At 44.3% G+C, this 12,502-nt stretch overlaps 2 protein-coding genes and 1 long non-coding RNA gene across 5 annotated transcripts; 1 reads left to right on the forward strand and 2 right to left on the reverse strand.

Moving 5' to 3' along the window:
• Positions 1–411: 411 nt before the first annotated feature.
• On the forward strand, positions 412–2,438 carry atraid (all-trans retinoic acid-induced differentiation factor). The gene is made up of 7 exons (XM_029141519.3): positions 412–567; positions 766–899; positions 1,025–1,093; positions 1,298–1,369; positions 1,466–1,587; positions 1,685–1,785; positions 1,909–2,438. Exons 1-7 carry the CDS (start codon positions 475–477, stop codon positions 2,011–2,013), a joined length of 696 nt encoding a protein of 231 aa, XP_028997352.1. The 5' UTR covers positions 412–474; the 3' UTR covers positions 2,014–2,438.
• A 710-nt stretch (positions 2,439–3,148) lies between these two features.
• Positions 3,149–7,524, reverse strand: eif2b4 (eukaryotic translation initiation factor 2B, subunit 4 delta). 3 transcript variants are annotated; one of them, XM_055506626.1, is made up of 14 exons: positions 7,417–7,524; positions 6,974–7,011; positions 6,763–6,868; positions 6,381–6,596; positions 6,208–6,290; positions 5,847–5,879; positions 5,315–5,406; positions 4,982–5,096; positions 4,809–4,885; positions 4,574–4,676; positions 4,337–4,464; positions 3,924–4,101; positions 3,657–3,837; positions 3,149–3,497 (listed from the first exon to the last, which is right to left on the reverse strand). In XM_055506626.1, exons 1-14 carry the CDS (start codon positions 7,496–7,498, stop codon positions 3,298–3,300), a joined length of 1,632 nt encoding a protein of 543 aa, XP_055362601.1. In that variant the 5' UTR covers positions 7,499–7,524; the 3' UTR covers positions 3,149–3,297. The 3 variants fall into 3 exon arrangements, with proteins under 3 accessions (XP_055362601.1, XP_028997350.2, XP_028997351.2); XM_029141517.3 differs by having other exon boundaries at positions 6,688–6,868; XM_029141518.3 differs by lacking the exon at positions 5,847–5,879 and having other exon boundaries at positions 6,688–6,868; positions 7,417–7,523.
• A 936-nt stretch (positions 7,525–8,460) lies between these two features.
• Positions 8,461–10,920, reverse strand: LOC129603736 (uncharacterized). The gene is made up of 2 exons (XR_008693942.1): positions 9,619–10,920; positions 8,461–8,801 (listed from the first exon to the last, which is right to left on the reverse strand). It is a non-coding gene; the product is annotated as an uncharacterized LOC129603736 (long non-coding RNA).
• Between the last annotated feature and the right edge of the window lie 1,582 nt (positions 10,921–12,502).

The following is a 12,502-nucleotide window of genomic DNA, read 5'->3' on the forward strand; positions in this document are numbered from 1 at the left end:
GTTTAGTACAATCCAAAGTGACAGTGAAAGCGCAGTCAAAATTCATTGTGGTCAAAAAACTGCGTCTAGATTCTAGCTATATTAAAAAAATAGGATAGTTTAGAATTTATGGTAACTTCTTTTTACTATTATGCTAAATATGTTTAAATTTAAACGTAAATGGTGGGAATTAAAAGAAGGTTTCATTAGGGATTTTGATTATTTGTATTTGCATTATAACGTTAAATAAACCAAAAAAGCTTTTGGCTGCCAAATCGTAATTTTTAACATATTATTTCATTTTGAGCAAAAATAATAATTTCTTTGTATATTATTATATCACTTTGTCGTTATAAGAAAACCCATTACATTCGAGCTTTGTAAAATTAGCGGATGCGTAATTGCAGCGCAGAATTAGCAGGATTTTTTTTAGGGGTTGTGACAGCTTCCTGTCACATGTCCGCTACGTGATCACATGACCTCAGTCGATGAAAAATGAAAGCTGGGTGCAGCCAGCGAAAGCTTGAAGTGTTTGTTTTTATTTTTAATTTATGTTTTTACGCGAGCTGCCAAGTGAATAAGCTGCAGGTAAGATGGCGATTTACGAAGATAACAGGTTTAGCATTTACATTAGTAAATATTTGACACTGCATGAGGACAAACCTTTAATAAACACAGTGTTTTGGTGGACGTACAGTATCCAAAACGTTGGTTGCCTCCATGATACGATGTGGTAATATTATTGTTTTCAACTATATTTTCCTTGTTAATAATTTGTAATAACAGATATGTAGATTATGCAGCGGTACGGTCCCAAATGCCACAGAAGTGGGACATTTTTGTTTTAAATCGGCTGGAACGATAGACGGGCGCTGCTGTTTGAGCAATTACAACACAACTGATCCTGAACACATCATCGGGTAGGAGCTAAATGCTGCTTTCACGTCTATCGGAAAACCGAGATTAAATGTGTGCTTAAGCAAATGTGGAAACATGCAATTAATAGTTTTATATGTGATTGTATCATTCTCTCAACATGTTTCAGGTTGGATCTATCCAACTGTTCTCTTGTGCATGTCGAGGATCTCCAGGGTGCATCAACTGCAGTAATAATGTATGTACGGTGAACACTGTCTCATGATGGTTTTACGCCATTCATGTTATAGTATGTAGCAAAAAGTTCACTGATCTCTTGCCGCAGGCACAAGAAAAATTAGAAATTAGCTTATCATAGTTTTAATCAATGTTCAAACGGGCCTGTCTTGTTTCTGATTATTCCTTTTATGATTCATTTTCTATGTAAACCTTTATTTTGCAGAGACCTCTCACACAATCCAATCGTTAACATCAGTGACACAACTTTTCAAGGATTTATTGACTTGATTTACATGCAAGTAACCTTCTATTAAGTCAACACAATAACGAATTGTCCTAGTGAAACCAATAAATTAGTCATTTTTTTGTAATTCAAACTGTGCCTCTTTAGGATTTTGCCTGAAGATATAGTTTGTCCAGGAGGCAACACATCTTGGGATAAAGTGTCAGTCAAAGATGGAAATCGGGTTTGTCAAGGCCAGAAAAATATATGTAACCAGACTGGACAGCTGTGTAAGTTCTCATCTAATCATTTCGTGACACGGAAAATGTAAAACAGCAAAGATGCTCAGATAAAAATAAATATGTACCACATAATAACTATCCACAGCCACCAACTGTCCAGAGAACTCTCTGTGTGCCCCCTACGGCCCTGGCTTCTTCGAGTGCAGCTGTGCAGACTATTATCATGGATACAAGTGTCTTAGAAAGGTCAGTTCAGCAGACAGCTTTACCCCATTCATTTGAGTTACTATGTATTTCCTCTTTAACGCTGGTGCAGTAAAATCCTTTAGATAGTTTTTTTTTACTTGTGTCTGTTAAATTTGTCAATAGGGAGAGTTTCCTGCCCTTCAGGTGTTTGGGCCCCTTGGAGCATCCACAGTTGTGATCTCTTTCCTGCTGTGGGTCACCCAGAGGCGTAAGGCCAAGTCCCTCTGAAGCTGAAATGCGGCTGTGGGACTGAAACGGACTGTTAAGAAGCAAAATGCTGACCCCAAGGCTTCTGCTTTTACATTTAGTGGTTTTTTTTAGCTCTTCTTGAAGCTGTTGTGACATTTAACTTGTTTTTACCACTGTATAACTGTTTATTGCACAGCTGTTTAGTTTTAATGATTTTTTTTTTACCTACCCAAGTCTGACCAGTATTTATGCATACATTTTTAAACATTAACTGATACAAGATGTTAATGAAGAGGTTATTTTACAAGAGTCTGAATGTTGCTCATTAAAATATTAGTTAACAATGGCTGAACAAGTTTACACAAACTATACCCCCTTAATCATAGTTGAGGGAACTAATTGTAAATTGTTTATTGCATGTTGAACATGTGTTATTTAAAATAAACAAGCTGCATTTGATAAGAGTTATGTGTACCATCAACATTTTACATTTAGCTGAGTTATGCCTGAAGTGCTTTTTATTAGACGTAACACAACCGTGTGTCTAGAAGCAGATGAAACTGTGTCTTTGTGCTGTTTATCAGTCTCGTGTGAGTTAGAAAATGTCTTCCTGTTGGTCTTTAATTTCTCTTCAGCGAGGGGCTGGGTTCTAATAAAGACTGAAAAATAGTACTGCGGCCTTGAAAGCTTACATGTGTTTGGATCATAGTTACTGTGAATGAAGGATAGCCCTAGTTACTGCATGTTCAACAAATTCAAGGCCAGAGACAGTAAGCTGTTAATGTTCTCACACAGTGAAAGCCACAACTGAAAAACAATACAATGAATATAGTAAAAGACGGAGGAAAATGAGAGCACAAGTATTGTGACGTTTCTGAGCCCGACTAGTTTTATATCTTCCTTATTCAATTGAAATCCATTTAGTCAATAAAAAGCAGATTTTTTATAAGAGTCATAAAATCCAACATTGTTAAGCTCCAACTGTAATGAGGAAACTGTTGATGTGTAACTTTTTAAAAAGCATGCTCTGGCTGAGTGGGTTGAGTCACAGTGGAACTGTTTTGCTCCAATACTGACAATTAAAAATTCTGTTGGTAACAAGGGCCCATAATATGGACAGCTGTCATTTATACACTACACTGGCCATATTGGAGAAAAAAACACATGGACTCTGTTTAAAAAGCTTACTTCACTTCAGATATATATTTATTGCATGCTAAAAGCACGATATTTTGTAATGTGTGCGAGCACGTTTGCACACAAGCTCCTCCAAAACAATGAGTTGCAGCCTCTTGGCTCTGACTGATGTGAGCTGTAGGTCGTTTACTGGTCCACACTTTTGACTCGCAGCACCACAGGGACCGAGGTGCACGGGATCATCCCCAAATCTGTGATGACCAGGTCCACAAAATCAGGCGGCGTCACATCATACACCAGGTTGAGCAGGCCGAGAGAGTCCACCTGCTGCCAGTCCTCCAAGTGAGTCTTCCCTTTACGGGTCACAATGAGGTCATCAGGATCATCTGCGATAACAGAACATGATGAACTCAAGGCGGCTGGGAAAACCATTTGTGAGATGATGCTGATAAAATCATGTACATTAATGGCTGTGCCAGAAGAAGTCATGAAAAAAATGCAAAGAGCAAAATAAAATACTTCTCTACTATTTTCATCTCCCTTACCTAGTTCATTGGACACAAAGGAATCTGTCTGCACCCTCTCGCAAAACTTGTAGGTCTCACAACACACCAACACAGGCACGTTAAAGGCTTTGGCCACCAGAGCTATCTGTGATGTCCCCACACGGGACATGACGTAGCCGTTGGCCAACAGAGCGTGAGCACCAAGGAAAACCTTTGATACCTGGAAACAGAATGATATTTTTGCAATTAGAGATAATTCCATATATTGTTTGCACTGTGGTTAATTCTCCATGGCTTCAAGATTACTTCTGGAAGGATGTAGGGAACAGCTGAGATAAGGACATAGGTGCAGCTGATGCCTCTCTGAACCAGGCGCCTCAGGGCCTCCCTGCCCTCTAGCCGAGGTCTGCTGTCTACCACGATCACACGGAACTTCCTTCTTTTCTCCAAAGCTTCACACAGAATGTGATTGACCAGTGATGAGCTGAGGGAGGAAAGAGCAGAAATGAAAATGAGGTGTGGTAATGTCAAAAGAAAATGTAGAAGAAAGTCAGGATTTCAGGAAGCAGGACAAAAACAAGGAAGAGAAAGTGATGAAAGCGGTTTAACAATCATTGTCTGGACACGTATTTTTAGCAAGACAATTAGGCAACACTTAGTAAAAGGAAAACACAGATCAAACAGCTGAATGCATATGTAACTGTTTGTAAAAGGTTTACCATCCGTAAATTAAGATGACATCTCCATCGCTGATCTTCTCTATGGAGTACTTGGCAATAGCTTTAGCAGCAAGAATGATTTTCTCATTAATGTAGCACTCAATGCAGTTCACCAGTTTGCTCTTTGCCTGGATAGAGACAAAGGAAGATGAATATCAGAAATTATTATTGTCCTATTATGATCAACAGCAATTTGCAAGTTTTTGAATTAATGAGATTTAAAAAAGAGACACTAACCTCTTCTTCCTTGCAATGACTAGGAATATTAGAGATCTCTTTCTTGATGTATTTTATTGCGTTACCCATGCTGGCTGAGAGAGGGCGACACTGATTTAAGAAGCTGAAAGAAACACGGAAAAAACAATCATCAACTTCAAAATCTATACTTTAGATAAGTTAAATCAATTTATCAAACTGCATCTTGTGTCCTGATTAGGATCATGTAGATCTAAAGCAAAAACTTTAAATGTACCTGATATAAGGTTTCAGCTTGTTTACCAAGTCCCTAGAAAGCTCCTCATTTGGAGGTGTAGAATAATCCCTTATGACCTAAATAGTATAAAACATTGCTTTTATGTCACACTATTATTTGGATACAGCGATCTGCATTCCAGGCAGGTAAAGGACACTAATAGTGCACATCACCTGTTTGAAGGCATGGAGCAGAGCCACAGAGCGAGCGTTGGATCCTGCCACTATACCGTGTGAATACTGGAGGCCCAGTCGGACGATAGCAGGGTGAATTACTGTGGAGGGAATGCTGCAAACGGCAAGTAGTCAGTTATAATGCTAAAGCTTCAATTCAAGTACAAAAAGGGGTAAAACACAATTTTAATCAGACAATTCTTATGCTGCTATACCGGTAGTATGAAATTACATACTTAAACAAATATGTCCTCTTTGTTCAGTTATAAGAGAGGGAACATCTTCCTTTAATGCACCCAGACTGAGTGGCTGTACTGGAAGTGGTCAGCTTACCTGAGCTGCTGTGTTAGGGGAGCTTTCCGACTGTACTGGTGAAGATGGGAAAACAGGCTGACTTTACGGCCGTAGTCTGACCGGAGTGGAATCTGAAATGAAGCAGTTAATCAGAGCTCAAACATTCGGAAGTTAAAGCTGAGAGGATGAGGTTAATACACAGTCACAGCGCAGTCTAAAACAATAACCATGTATACAGTATGTGTAAGTAAAATCCAATGAACCACAGAGAAAAGCAATAAAAACAAAATACTACAAACAGCCTATGTTACAATATGGCACTACTATCAAGCACTAGTAAGAACAGAATAACTTTTTTAGAAACACTATCCAACAAAACATCTGCACAGCAAACAGCTGAGTGTTAAAGTTGAGCACAGAGATTGCACTTTTTGATGGTTGGTGCCTGTGGACCAAATCCTCAGGTTGCCCATTTATGTTTTTATGAATGAGAGGCGCTGGAGTACGATAATGGTGCCAGGTGAGCAAGCAAAGCAAAATGTGATTAGGCACACATGTAAGTAAACCAGACCTTGGCCTTTGTAGTAGCATTGTACCCTGGTGTCTGAAAGAAACGTTAGGTACAATCACATGCAGTTACCACTGACTGTTAGAAGAGGTTGCAGTGAACAACAACACATGACTGACACACCATTTTTAAACATTATGATTTTTAAACATGTGCACATATCGATTCTGACTGACATGTTTGTCCCACTAACCCACATCTATGAAGAATGCCAGAATGCCTAAAAGGCCAGGTGATGTGAAAACTGCACTAAGGCCTTATCAAAGTTTATCTAGTGAATAAAGGAGCACAAGTCCACAGTATTTTCTACACGCAGATCCAAGTAATAATTAGGATTTAAGTTTGTAGATACTCCGTATCTAACCTGCTGTCTTTCCAGCTTCTTGGCCAGTTTCTTCAAAACATCTGGGTTGTCCGCTTGGATATGTTCTGGTAGCCTCTTTACCACTGAAAACACACAAACAGTGTGACTGTCCTCACAGTGCAGCATGTGAATTGTTTGCTACCAATTATTTTGACAGGCTAATTTCACAGTACCTGGCTGCAGCTCACTCTGTGGGGCTTTGGTTTTGCCCGTGGCTACCTGCTGGCCCACTTCTCCCTTCTTGTTCTGCTTGGAGGCCCTCTCAGCCTCTTGCCGAGCTCTTCTCTCAGCCTTCAGCTCTGCTTTACTCTTTGCGGGCTTATCAGCTGGGACAGGTGATTCTGAGGCAGGCACGGGAAGTGGTGCAGGAGCAGGCACTGCTGAAGGAGCTGTGGAGACACATGCAAGGAAGAGCAACACGTGAGGAATCAGAAAGAAAGCATCTAGAAAGAAGGCTGCTAGCAGTCACAGCAAATGCACCTTTGTGTGTTGTATGTTGTGTTGTAGACTGAGGTGCTGGAGCAGCTGAGCTGACAGGCTTCTTTTCTTTCTCACTCTCTTGTGGAGCCTTCTCATCCTTTTTCTCTTTGCTTTTCTTCTGGTGTTTCTTCTCTTTTCTCAGCCGTTGCTTCTCCTCTTTGCTCAGATCTTTGCCTTCATTCTGTTACGCAGAAAGGTCAAAGACATTTTCTTTATAATTACTATCAGTCTAATGTGTTGCTTTATATGAGGCGGTAAGCAGAGAAAACGAGAGTTAAAGACAAACCTTTGCACGTTCAATGTCATTTTTCTTCTCAGGTCCATCTGTAAAGAATCCAGCCGATATCAGAACTGCAAAATACTAAACTCTATTCGATGATGAAGTTGTTAAATGACTGAACTGGCTCGTTTTGCATCACGCTACGGATTCCCCAGTAACATTGCTTACTACCAACATGTTCACGATACAGAGACATACCAGTTTTTTATATTTTTAATAAAACAGCGACGCCATAAAATGATGCAATAACATTACGACGTCTGCCGTAGAATAAACTATGCTAGCGTTAGCTAGCTCCGCTTTGTGAATTAACTTCGCTAGAAGCTTAATTCAACGCCCCAAAACTCGACTCACAAATACAAAGCGCTTCGTCGCTGCACCAGTGGCAACGCAATTAAAATAGTGAAAAACCGAGAGACAATCCAGTTGCTACACGTTCCCCAACTCACCTGTCACTCCACTGTCAGCCATGTTTACGATGCTGCTCCACTTCCTCTGTGCTGGAAAAACTAGCGCCGCAAAAATCCACATCGCCCCCTTGTGGTCAAACGGAGACTTGTTATCGACTCCGTTAAAAAAAGGGTTGGTTTGTGTTTGGTTAATTGCCTAGTTCTTTAATAAAATAAGACTTGATATAGTTGTTTTTTATCTATTAAGGTTCCTTCTTACAATATTTGAGTGTCTTACAGTATTTTCAACACCTTACAATTAATAAAGACAAATTTTATATGAAATATGGAGACAATAATTGCCCTCTAAAATTTATATCAATATTTCGAATTCCATCCCACTTACTGTACTATGTGATGTATTTTATAGTGGATTATATTGCTGTGTTGTCCCTTAAAAATTGGGTTACAGCACATTTTAATTGAGTTAAGCTGAAACACAACATCGTAACTGATCATCATTATTATTATTAAAGGGAAACACTGGTTCTCCCAAGGGTTCTAGGTCAAAAGATGTGCACCTGTGCTGCACAGTAAGATGCTGATATTGAATTTGTTAACATAAGTGAAGCGAATAGGATGAAAAGACGAAAATACAGTTAATTTTAAGGAAATAAAGTCACTGTGTTTAATCTGGTTGCAGTAGTGTATCTACTAAATTATTCTGCATAATGACAATTTCCTGTTTGTGATTAGAAATTCACTTAGCAGTTTATGAAGTTCAACCCAAGGTGAGCTTTAACACTGATCGTATTGGGTTTACTGATAATGATATTGCATTATCCCACCAGGAGTTTAGTTTACTTCATGTACTCAGTGATGCCGGACAAACAACAAGCATTCTCACATAAAATAAGAGACATAATGAGGCGTATTGTACCTGAAGCTGTTCGCTTTTTTATTATGCTCCATATGCTTACTTCCTATGTGTGACGTTGTCATTGTTCTTTATTATTAGAAACTCACTGTACCAACTAAATCAGATATTGGGGTTCATGTCTAGTTTCAAACGGAGGAAGGCAGAAATTTAAATTGACCACTCTGTTGTCAGTAATCATTTTTTATTTGCTTTTGGAGAAAAACACATGAGAAATAAACATTTACCAATCTAATAAGTCCTCACTAGAATACCACCTTTAACATGCGCGGCCTTATGGCAGTGTGCCTTCGTCCGCGCTGGAGTCTGCTGACTGAATTCACGACGCAGTAGCTGGTTGAAGGGGACCAAACCTCACAGTAACACCTGACTTGGTTCCGTTTGACCAGCCACAGCAAGGCGTGTTGCTTCAGCTGCGAGGGGAGGGAGCAGGACCGGGAGCACGCTGAGGATGAGGATGAGGGTGAGGATGAGGAGGGAGACGGGGCCGCCGTGTCTTCAGACGCACCTGATGAGACACAGAGAGGAGAGGAAACGATCTGTGAGTCATGCTGTAGAAGCAGGTGCCTCCATGTTACCAAGCAGAAAGTTCCTATTTGGAGGTCTGGGATCCCTGACAGCCGGTGACAAGGCTCCACTCCCCTGCAGCCCCAGCCTCCACCCTCAGTGACAGCACCACATCTCTGCCCCCCCCCTCCACCTCTTCCCTTTTAAGAGCCCTGCGGTGGCTATAATGGGTGACAGCTGTGCCCTGTCAATCCGGGTCTGTCGGCGGACAGGGCAGGGCAGGAATTTTTCAAGAAGTCCCCGAGACCGGATCAGCGAGGCTGAGCGTCCACGTGTCCGGGCCCGAGGAGAGGGACCGGGCCCTTCACCTGTCGCCCAGCGGCACACATGCTCGCACGCCCCCCTCTCCGAAGGGGTCGGAGCCGCCTCTTCGTCCCAGCGCGCGTCGCCGCTCACGGCCCCTCGAAACCACACACTTCCTTACATTCCATAAGTGGTGTATTAATATGGGGATATAAGGAAGCGTGTCCTCGCAAGGGGCAACAACTGGGTCCGCCGCTCCTCGGGCACAAAGCGCCCTTTCATAGTCACAGATGCAGAAGTCGCGGCCTAACAATGGCCGGCTGTGACAGGAAGAGCCACACATGACTCCAGCTCCCATCAGCCACTGGGGCCACACAGTCAGGAGAAATAGAACAGGAGGAATGTTTCTTGGAAAGTGTATGTTGTGTAATAATATTTCAAATGAATGGGTGATTTCAATCTAACGACACAAGTCATGCAGTAATGAAGCAGTCAGTTATATTTTCAACACTCACCTCATTCAGCGCGGCGGCGGCGGCGGCTCCTCGCGGGGCTTTTATTCTGGCGGAGCCAGGGTCGGTCTCGCCGAGCTACCGGACCGAGACCAAATGGCGGCGGCGACGGCGACGGGCCCACCTACGACTCCATCCCCTCAGCCTTTCCTGCCTCGCGCCTCACCTTCCCCTTCTAAAACGCCCTAAACCCGAGCAACGGCTGCCTCGACGCCCGGCTTTAATCTCGCGACGGAGGGTCTGACGATCTGAGCATGAATCTGACTAGAGGCACCAGCCGACCTCCGCCCCTGACGCTGCCCTTCCCAGTCGCCCCTCTCCCCTCATCCCCTGCTTCCTCCTCTGCTCCCCTCAGCTCGGCCGCACTCCGCCATCCTCCTCCGCATCTGACCGGCGCATTGTGACCACAACAGGCCTTGCGGATGGGCCTTTTCTATCCCAGCAGGCGCGCCCCCCTCCGGAGCGGCCTCCCACCTGTTGGTGTCCTTTAGAAGCCCGGGCCTCTCCTGCGCCTTCTGTCCGGCCCAATCAGGGCCCTGACAGGGGGGAGCCAGCCTGTGAAATCACACCTCTCAGCTGTTCACACTGGGCTCAGGACACCCTACACCCCACCGTTCCTCCGCTCGGCCCCCACCCTGCCTCCGTTTTACACCCAAAGTCAATGGCTCCTTTTTGGATGGGGGAAAAAAAAAAAGGAAAAGGGGCAAAAGAGACGGACGGAGAGGAACAAGGAGGCAACTGCGTGATGGGTGTGTTTTATGGGCTTTAGGCGTAGAGTGGGAGCAGCAGCTCCAGCGGCCACAGCTGAAGCCCAGGTTGAATTTCATCCAAGTCTGGGTCCTTCGGCCTCACTTAGGTTTCATTGTGTCACTGGGCGCTCAGCCTCAGCGGAGAGAAAAGCAACGTTCAGGGTCGTGTTTCAGACGCCAAAGTCAAATATTACATTAAAGACGTCATTTGAGACCAATAATGGTCACAGGATAAAATAAAAAAAACCTCTGAATTGGTTTAAAGAGCTGAAATGAAATACAGGCATGAACCTGGAGGAGCCATCATTTCTCCACCAGCCACTCCTGGTCCCATTGTTCACACTTAGACCCATATATGACCGTCTTCAAGCATCTGCGTGAGTCCCGGTGCGAGGCGGGCCGGCCTCGGGGGTTCATTTTCCTCTGCAGCAAGCACAAGCCGCTCCACTAAGGTCAACACCTGTGTTCTAAAATCAGCGCCAGGCCTGGGCGTGATCGGAACCCGGGCCTCATTCAAAGAAACCTCCAGCTCCGAGCGGGGGGCTTATATTGAAACCCAACGCGCTTCCTATTTTTGAGCCACTCGCCATCCACAAATAGCAACAGACCCCCCCCCCCTCACACACACACGCACGCACGCACACACACACACACACACACACACACACACACACACACACACACACACACACACACACCGGCGCATCTTTGCAGCTCCCGTTTAACTCCGCTACAGGATGTTGTCTAAAGTCGACAGTTGTTCAATATTTCCCATGGCCTCCAGCCAGGGTGTCCCACAAATGCAACATTTCCAGCTATGCGCCAAGGTCTGGACAGATTTATCCCAGCACTAAGAATATCAGCGGGCTTTTGTGGTGGGCCGGATTGTTGGATCCCGGCACCGGACGCGCGCGTGAAGACCCGAAACCCCGCCGCTGCTTCTGACGGGACAGCCCATCATTGTCACAGACGGATGCTGCGTCTGGTCCCGTTCCTCTCTCGTCATGCGAATACCCCCCGCTGCTCTGCGGCGCTTTTTGATGCGCGGGCGCCCGTGTTGTTCTGCCCGCCGGCGACTGTGGGGATGCGGGTACGGGCGCTCGGCAGTTGGGCCGCATGTGATCCACAAACGGGGCCAGCGGGTTATTTTTAGCCCGCGCTCACATAGCGGGGCCCCCGTTTGCTAATCACTTTGTTCCCCGCTGTCATGCTCATCTGCTCGGGTGCCGGTGTCGCGCTGCTTCTGGGGAGGTCACTACTTTCTTGGCAGGAGTCAGCGGTGTCTCTCAGCACAGACTTACTGACCTCAGAGCAGTTTCTCGGTGTCTCTGACCGGGAGGAAAACCTCACACAGTCACCTTGGAGAGATTAGATTCTAATTAGTTTCCTTTTTCTCACATTATAATAATCTTAATCAATGGAAAAGTCATTGTGAGCTGCTTGATCCTCACAAAGTCAAACTGGACCACTTTGTTCTGTGCTGCTGACTCATTACGCGCTATGACATTAATGCCACTCTGTCCTTCCCTGGGCACGCACCAGTTGCCAGGCCTGAGGTTGACACAGCTGTTGCGGGGAGCCTGGTCCCGTGTGGAGAAGCAATGGAGCGGGAAGGTCAAAGGTCACCGGCATTTAGGCTAAAAGAGCGAACAGGTGAGGGAGAGGTGAAAGCGACTCACCCCCCGAGTGTCACAAACGCTCAGCTCCAGGAATGAAGACGGCAACTAAGACAGCGCTGGGCTCCTTGTCCCTTCGCGTCATCTCTACAGAGTCACTAAAAGGTGTTAAAACAGGAAATACAGCCCTGGTTTTCTCACCAGCCGAACAATTAGGACATAAAAGGCCTCTGGGTGTCACACTGGGCCCGCGCCCCCCTAAATAACCCTGCTGTAATGGGTGGCCGCTGAGACACCGTGACAGGTGAGCTGCAGCGCGAAGGGGTCAGAGCGCACAGGTCAAGCCTGACTATATATTTCTACAGAAATTACAGCTGTTACCATGGAAACGCCACCAGGTTCCAATATTAAAACAATGTTTTTAGTTTATTTACTGTATATAGCACTTGAATACCCGTTATTAGTAGTTCATGTGTTTTGTTTTTTTATATTTTTGTGCATTGTTTGTATTTTCATTTATTT

The sequence above is a fragment of the Betta splendens genome, chromosome 24 (assembly GCF_900634795.4).
Source record: "Betta splendens chromosome 24, fBetSpl5.4, whole genome shotgun sequence".
In the NCBI taxonomy this organism is placed as follows: domain Eukaryota; kingdom Metazoa; phylum Chordata; class Actinopteri; order Anabantiformes; family Osphronemidae; genus Betta; species Betta splendens.

Excerpts from the sequence above, each read along its gene's own strand:
- eif2b4 (XM_029141517.3), bottom strand. The coding sequence starts at position 7,498 with ATGTGGATTTTTGCGGCGCTAGTTTTTCCAGCACAGAGGAAGTGGAGC. Across the intron at positions 7,012-7,416 it reads GGCTGACAGTGGAGTGACAG|ATGGACCTGAGAAGAAAAAT; the intron begins GTGAGTTGGGGA and ends GATTCTTTACAG. Across the intron at positions 6,597-6,687 it reads ACAACATACAACACACAAAG|CTCCTTCAGCAGTGCCTGCT; the intron begins GTGCATTTGCTG and ends GTGTCTCCACAG.
- atraid (XM_029141519.3), top strand. The coding sequence starts at position 475 with ATGAAAGCTGGGTGCAGCCAGCGAAAGCTTGAAGTGTTTGTTTTTATT. Across the intron at positions 1,588-1,684 it reads TAACCAGACTGGACAGCTGT|CCACCAACTGTCCAGAGAAC; the intron begins GTAAGTTCTCAT and ends AACTATCCACAG. Across the intron at positions 1,786-1,908 it reads GATACAAGTGTCTTAGAAAG|GGAGAGTTTCCTGCCCTTCA; the intron begins GTCAGTTCAGCA and ends ATTTGTCAATAG.